The sequence below is a fragment of the Impatiens glandulifera genome, chromosome 1, assembly GCF_907164915.1.
Source record: "Impatiens glandulifera chromosome 1, dImpGla2.1, whole genome shotgun sequence".
Taxonomy (NCBI): domain Eukaryota; kingdom Viridiplantae; phylum Streptophyta; class Magnoliopsida; order Ericales; family Balsaminaceae; genus Impatiens; species Impatiens glandulifera.
Genome location: NC_061862.1, coordinates 33,274,683 through 33,283,002, shown reverse-complemented (window position 1 = coordinate 33,283,002; position 8,320 = coordinate 33,274,683). Strand labels below are relative to the sequence as shown.

Below are 8,320 nucleotides of genomic sequence, written 5' to 3'. Positions count from 1 at the left end.
CTTGAGAGCATCGCTTCCTTGTGAGTTGTGTGTGAGATTTCATTATAGAGAATCATTTTAATACTCATATAACATTCTTGATAATAAAGTTGAGAGCCTCTTGTGCTTCAAAGTGGACGTAGGCCTGTTTTGGTCGAACCACTATAAATATTGTGTATGCGTTCTTTAGTTTGCTTTCTTTCGTTTTCGTAATTGTTCGATATTGTTGTTGTTCTTGAATTAAGGGATACTTCATATTCTGGTATTCCAACAAATATTAATACATATTTAAGTTTTACTAATTAGATGAGAAGTAAAACTTATATTTTAAGATTTTAAAGCAAGTATGAAAAAGACAAGACTGATTTACCAATACAATCAATGGTACATATGAACGAATGTGGTATATTATGTGGGATTTAATTAGCATCAATTGAAGATATCTTATACAGAAATCAAGATTCATAGGGTCTAATATCCAAACAATTAGTTTCTGACACACGATATTTATATAGTCTGGGGCAATTTCATGGCTAAGAACTTTCCGCAAAAAATAGTAAACAATGATAGACATATTTATTAAAGAATAAACACATTTAGATCTAACAAAGACTGAAAATGAGGAGAAAGAGATGATTGACATAATAGAGGATAAGATAAAATAAATAAAATTGGACATGAGCTCAAACAATAAGATGGCTGAGAAAAATTTAATAATCACTCTAAAATGTCCATTGTTCATATGTCAACCCTATTTATAAGTTATAACTTATTGTAGAGCATCATGTGGTGGGCTTGATTTGGGTCATACAAAGAGACACATGGATTTTTGTACGTTTTCAATTGAAAATAATTGGGATATATCTATCAAACTCATATTTGGATTTATCACTTTGGAGATTAAGATTATTTATATAATACGGATGGAGAAAAAAAATTATGATAGTAGATAGTTTTGAGGATATAATGATTGCTTTCAGTAAAAACATTTAAAAGATATTGATATATATATAAATAAAATATAATAATTTAAAATATAAAATGTTTTAATATTTTTTAGTTAATGAATTAAATAGTATAATAAATTAAAATTTTAAAAGATATTAATATATATAAATACAATAAAAAAATATAATAATTTAAAATATAAGATATAATAATAATATTTAAATAGTAAATAATTTAAAACAAATTTGGAGTGCTTCTTTCAATTGTATATATACTAAGTTTGATTCCGCATACCATTCCTTTATTCTTTATTATTCATGTATTTGACCATATTTATTTTCATAACAAAATAAAAATTATTAAAAAGAAAATTTAGTTTTCTTAGTAATTTAAAATAAAAAGGAATTACAAAGAAAATTGAGAGATGTAGTCCACATCTGATCTAAACGCTGCGTATTGTATTTGCTAATAATATGTTAATAATGTTATACTAATATGGTGTAATAAGTTAACTCAAAAACTATAATTACACATTTTATTTAAACATAACTTTTCCTTTACCTTATTTCTATCATTTAAATTATAATCTCATCTTTTAATATTTTATTTAGTTCATTCTCTGTCATTTATCTCATATCTTTTTAATATTCTTTATTAATTCTCTCTCTTATTTCATACTTTTTTTAATATATTTTATTCTTCTTCTATTTTTATTTCAAAATTTTCTAATTTCATATATTTATATAAAATAATAATAATAATAATAAAACATAAATTTAAATATATATATATATATATATTATATATCCATTATATATCCACCTTCTTCAACAAAAAAAAAAAAAAATATATATATATATATATATATATATATATTAATAATCTATTTCAAGCTAATATTTTAAAATATAAATTAATTATGGATATATATACATTATTATTTTTTTACATTTACTGGTTAAATAGACAAAATGATATCAAACTTAATAAATATGTTATAATTTTTAAATAAAAACATACTAATTCTAAATATATTTATATATATACTTTTATATATTAATAAAAAAAATATATTAATATAGTATATTTTATAAATTCATTGATTCAAAGGATGCAAGACAGTATTTGAATAGCTGTACGCTAGCTGAAACTGAGCAGCATGGTGGGACAGTGTAGTCATTCATCATCATATGTCTACTACTACAACTAGCTAGCCCCTATTATTATTTATAGGACTAGGACTCCTAGCTAATCCCTAGCCCTACCATCCTTTCAATTTCCATAGCTAGCTAGCTAGTTAGCTAGGGGCAATATCGGAAGCAACTTTACTATTCTACATTAATAATTTTACCCCCCAATAACAACTTTTGATACTAATAAGGTTAAATAAGGTCCTACTAAATAATGCAGTAAAAATGGAGTTGTCAGTCGTCAGGACAGAAGAGTAATGGGGATGGTAGAAGAAGAAGAGATCTGATGCAATAGTGCGTCTCTATTAACTCCCAATATTATTATTCATCATCATCATCATGCCCCAGTGTGTTTCCTCTTCAATTTTCGAACCTCCATTTTCACCCTTACAGGAGGAAATAGTTAATTAAGATGTCCACGTGCGGCTGCTAATGTTTTTCTTTTGGTTCTTGTTTGATTGGGTTTTTGTTAGTTAAAATGTTTTATTTTATGTACCACTAAGATGATTTGAAAGAAATACTCGACCTAATCAACCAAAATGGTCACGGTGGTGAAGTGTAACGATAATTCTTTTATTTTTTCAAAAAATAATGTTTTATTTAATTTATTTAAAGACAATCTTACTCAAATTAAATAAAACATTTTAACTACTGAGCAAGACTTAACATCATTTTTTTTTTCTTGTTTTATGTTTGTGAGGTTAGTAAGGGCGGGAAGGGATCAGCTGTCCATAGGATTCCCTTTATCTGTCCCATTTCAAAAACTAAGAGAGCTTATAAAACAACTTATCCCTCCTCAAGACTAAATTTTATTCATAATAAAAATTGTGATTTTGTTTTAGAAAATTTTGATTTTTAACCTTTTTTATTATAAAAAAAAAACTCATATATATTAAATATTAATTCTTTGTATGAAAATATTAAGATGTTCTTACTTTATTTTTTAAATAAAAAAATGAATTATAATAATTTAACTAATTACATAATTTTCCATCTAATAAAAATCATAAATATTATCTACATATGATCAGCATGCAGTAGCAGCTGGCCCATTCTTTTTCTTTCTATTTCACAAGCAGCCGGCCCACGGGCTTTTGGTGATGTGGAGAAACTTCATAGTTGGAGCTTCAAACAAAACAATCAGAACATCAATAACAAAAACCTAAATGAAATAGATCCACAATATAATCAATCATCCAATTGATTTTTTTTCTCATGAAAAATATCATGTAAATCTTATTGAAATGGATGACAAAGAAATTTAACTTCAATCCATCAACAATGAAGAAATTCATTCCTAAAAGTGAACCAACCATTTGCTCTCAATTGTCAAAACAAAGAAAACCATTAGAAAATAATAAGTGGGTGTTGAAATAACACCCTAACCCCATTCACAAAACACAAATTGTTGTTTGCTAATGGGTGCAACAAAACAAAATCATGATTTTTAAAGCAATTTGTGGTTAATATAACATCTGATTTATTTGAGCGCATTTAAATGCCAAACTAGACTTAAAGATTAAACATCGCTATATTAAAACAACAATATTAATGAGATTTAAGTTAAGTCTTACATGGAGCAATATGAAGAACCAAAAACATCAACAATTGGTGTGTACAGTACTGTATTGCTAAAAACAAATGATATTAATGAATGGAAACAAATTCCAAGAGAATGGTACAATAAGTTAAGTCTCTTCATGACCCAACATTATTTAAATTGACCGATCTTACCGGGGACTGTGTTTTTGAACAATTGTAATAATTATGAGTTCTTTGTACTCTTGTAATTATATGTTAATAATATATGGCATGCATGTTGATTTTGAACCAAAATTTGAATGTGGAGAAGAAGATTATTAGAATGAAATGTTGGACTTAGCCCTACGTGTGATATATATATAGTTAATTGTATATAATGTATTATTATTATTAATATAAAGTGTTTAAGTTTAATTAAAGTGATATATTAAATTATAATATAGTTTATGAGATGAACCAGACATCTACACTAAATAAGTTTGAGACATATTTGCTAGATGGATTCAACTTAATTAAATGTCGAATAGACTGCATAATGACATGTAATAAGTTTTTCAAATAAGAATATCTTATTTGATATTTATTCAAATGAAATAATTTTATTAATGGTACATGTATGTATTAATAAATTTAATAGTATTTGTTCGTTTAAAATTAATTTTATTATAGTTTTAGGTGTTTTCAAATAAATTTAATATATTATATTAGTGAAGCTTTTACCATTTCAAAAAATATATAAAAATAAGCCTATATTGAGAAGATTATTGTGTGATTCAATCAACCCAATGTCTGAGAAAATGCTCCTAGTAACACATTTTCAAGTTCATCATCTCTCAATGACTATAAGTTCTACAAAGTAATTTATTGTTGATCTACATTTTAAAAAATAAAATAAAATAAATAAATAAAAATAATTATTGTTGATCCATTCTGCTAACGATTGGACCACAAAGGTGCCAAAATGAAATTGGACTTGATCACAAAATGACAATATGAGTTGTCAATTCTTACAAACTCAATTATGACAAGCATAGAAGATTGTGTGTTGAATTTTTTTAAAAAAAAAACAAAAATATATTTACTTTTATCTTTATAGAAAAAATTATTATAAAAAAAACTGAAACTTCGTTCTTTATTTTTTATCAAACCATATTTTTTTCTTTCTTATAACCCATCTCAAATAAGCTCCAAATGTGTTCTCTTTAAACAACTAAGCTTATTTGGGCAGCTATTTGTAATTCATAAAATTATATCCCAATAGTTATCCTATTATGTCACAAACACTTATAAGATGCATAAATAAAATTGTCTGAACCTCTTAACAGTTAACTAATTTACCTGATCTAACCTAAAATTAAACTATCTTATCTTAACAACAAATTTATATCTATACAAATTGTTATGTACACTTATCCGAGGCCCGCTTCTTTTACAAATTGTTTTTTATCTTTAAATTATAACTTCAACAATTTTATCATATGATTTTGTTACTTGTTTAACTTTATATAGGCCTAAAAGAATAAAAAAAACAAATACACACCTTTCATTAGATTTAAATATTAGAAAAGCATGCATAAAAACAACACAAAACAAACTTGGGCCCAAATGCCCACCTACAACAAGCTGGAGTTCAACTTGACCTAAAAACAACACCAAAAAAACTTAATAATGCCCAAAGTAAGCCGTGACCGGGTGGGTTAAATACCCACCTCAGCTGTTGAATCTTCTGGTTTAACCTAATATGGCCGTCAACAGAAGAAAAAGTTCATCTCAAAAACACACCAAATTTGATAGTCCCCTTCCCTTATTTAGGGTTAGGGCTACCAAAAAAAGATATTTCAAATGACAAAAATACCCATTAAAAAACTAAGGGCATAATCACCACTTCTTTCTCTTCCTACTACTATTGAATAACCCCCCGCCTAGTTTAGCTATATGTATATAATTTCTTTTATAAGGGCAATTTGGACTTTTCAGCGGAACTGAACGCCGGTAAATGTTTGGCCGAAGGACCAACCCGCCGGTGCAACATTATAAGAGACCAAGCTGCGGCCGTCACTAGTGGTCACCTTAAACGACAAGTCCTGTCCATTTAGATAACTGTTGCTTTGCCAATTTTGACCCCAGTTCCTAGTCATCCCCTGCCATCCGGTCCTTGAACCCTTGATCTCAACGGATTGCACGTCTCCGGCGCCGCCAACGTTTGTTATCAAAACGAGGTTGAAATAGGAATGACCATTGATTGTAAACCTCATTCCTCCATTTCTCATGCAAGAAACCCTAGTGAATGAATGAAAAGACAAGAATGAATTGAACTCCCAACATTGCTAATGAAACTTGATTTGTTCAAATATATGATTCTGTTACTCACCTTCTGTAAGAAACAGGCACAATTCCAGCTTTATACTGAGCAATATGTTGAAAAATGGGCTCAGATAGATCAAAGTGATGCAGGGGAGGATTGCACCAACCACCGTTATTGTTAGGTAAGGCATTATTTGGAGGGCAGAAATTAGTGGCTGTCACTACTATAGATCCAGGTAGGCACCATTTGGGATCAGATTGACATTTAATTTCAAAACAAGCCCCGCAGCTCAGACCACCGTTAAACAGGGCAGTGCTCAGAGCCGCCGTGCTGGTCCCATACCCTTGGCTATACAAATTCCCATATCCACAGGCCCCACCTTCACAAACAACAGTTAATGAGTATAAAATATAAAAGGGTCTCCTTGATTAGAAACAAAATTAAGATTTTTACCCATTGTTCCTGAAGCATCGCCTCCTCCATAGAAGGTAGCATGCGCATTGACCCATCCTTCACCGTACCCATGAGCCAATGAGAGTAAAGAAAGAAAACCCACAATGAAAACCACTAAAGATGCCATTTTTGAGAAAAGGTGAGAGAAAGAAGAGGATTATTGTTTGTTTTGAATGAAAAGCAAGGAGAAGAAGATAAGAATAAATAGAAGAGCGGGGTGCATGGCAGAGGAGTGAAGACTGAGGAGTTAACTTTATTTTTAAATTTCTGAAAAAGGGGGAGAGAGAGATGGGGACCATGGATTTGGAAGGTTAGTAACGGTGGCAACAACTAACTGATGATACCAGACATGTCCATAGATTCGAAATAAAAAAGTTTAGGAAACCCTAGGCCTTGTTTGATGTGGGTTGTTTTAGCTAGATTTTAGTTTTAAATAATTCACTGTTCAAACAAACCATCTTTGTAAACTAATAATGCAAATATATATCCTATTTGCTTCTTAAAATTGACTACATATAGATATTGCTAAAATAAAATAAAAATCCAAAATCAAACAAGCTCTAAGTAAAGTTGTTGGTTTGGTGAGTATGAAGATTTGTTCTGTGGGTGGGAAAAATCAAGGGGCGTATCTCAGAGTGGGGTCAAGTGGTTCAATTTTTTTTTTGGTTTTGTTTGATGTAGGGTTAGTTTGATTCAATATTTGTGTTTAATGTTTGCCTAATAACCTACCAATTCCAATTGTATGATAAACTAACACACCAAATAATAATCAAACATATTTTGCGTTTTCAATACGGAATAAAGTAAGTACAAGCAACTTAACCTTAATTTGTTAATTAATATGGGAATTTTTCAAACATTCTCACATCAACCGCCTATTAAGTCCCAATGGGTGTCATGTGTGCCTGAAAGTGAAAAGCAAGCTATGACAGTTCAAATGTACGTGGCTTCATAAATACATATTCTAAATTGTGGGACCAAACCAAGCTTAAGCAATATTAAACCTTACTTTTGATTCAAAAACTAGATAACGTAAGAAAGAAACCAAAATTCTAAATCAATTAAGGAATAAGGAGATACACTTTTTTCTTTCTTTTTTAAAGAAACTGTGGTGGCAACAAATTACAATTTAATGGACTCTTACATAGCTTGTTTGATATTTGATTGTTTAGTATTTTTATGAATTTTTTTAAAGTCTTGTTTGATAAAAAAATGATGTTATTTGAGATTTTTGTAAAATGAATTACTAAAATGTTGTTTTATATTTATATTTTAAATTTAATAAAAATATTTTGATATTTTAATTGTTTAATAGTTAGAATATAGTAATGTGATAGAAATAATTTTTTTATTCTAAAAAATCCAAAATCAAACAAGCTCCAAATGTAGCTGAATATGTGTTCATGAGTCAAGTTAATAACACTTTTGTGACTATGACTCCAAACATTTTTAATTGTTGAATATTTCAGTTTCTTATATGATTAATCGATATTTCATCTTGATTTAGGTTTTTATATATGTTATAAGTAATATCCAAATTCATTAAAAAAAAGTCATTTGTGGGTGCATGATAAATTTATTGTTTGACATGCAGCATGTTGTAGAATAAAGACATTAATGAGTGTGTTATGAATAGATGATGATGCTCGCTTTGTCATTTCATTGAAGGAATAAACGAATAACATCTCTTTCCTTTTTTAGTAGAATATTTCTTATGTGACATATATTTGACCTGGCTAGATAATATATATATAGATTTGGTCATCACCACCAAGTGACTACATTATTATGAATATTGTATTTTTTGTATCTAAACAAATTGTAATTACATGGTGAAATTGTAATAAAAGAATTGAAAGTTGAAGTTTTTTCATGGAAAATAATACAGTATGAATAGAGCTGC

At 28.6% G+C, this 8,320-nt stretch overlaps 1 protein-coding gene across 1 annotated transcript; it reads right to left on the bottom strand.

Annotated features, from left to right (window-relative positions):
* Positions 1 to 5,177: 5,177 nt before the first annotated feature.
* Positions 5,178 to 6,574, bottom strand: LOC124921760 (expansin-A10-like). The gene is made up of 3 exons (XM_047462462.1): positions 6,418 to 6,574; positions 6,031 to 6,343; positions 5,178 to 5,939 (listed from the first exon to the last, which is right to left on the bottom strand). The coding sequence occupies exons 1-3, from the start codon at positions 6,542 to 6,544 to the stop codon at positions 5,633 to 5,635; spliced, it is 747 nt and encodes a 248-aa protein (XP_047318418.1). The 5' UTR covers positions 6,545 to 6,574; the 3' UTR covers positions 5,178 to 5,632.
* Between the last annotated feature and the right edge of the window lie 1,746 nt (positions 6,575 to 8,320).

Coding starts and splice junctions, on each gene's coding strand:
- LOC124921760 (XM_047462462.1), bottom strand. CDS start 6,544: ATGGCATCTTTAGTGGTTTTCATTGTGGGTTTTCTTTCTTTACTCTCA. Junction 6,344..6,417: donor CGATGCTTCAGGAACAATGG/GTAAAAATCTTA, acceptor TTGTTTGTGAAG/GTGGGGCCTGTGGATATGGG. Junction 5,940..6,030: donor GTGCCTGTTTCTTACAGAAG/GTGAGTAACAGA, acceptor TTCATTCACTAG/GGTTTCTTGCATGAGAAATG.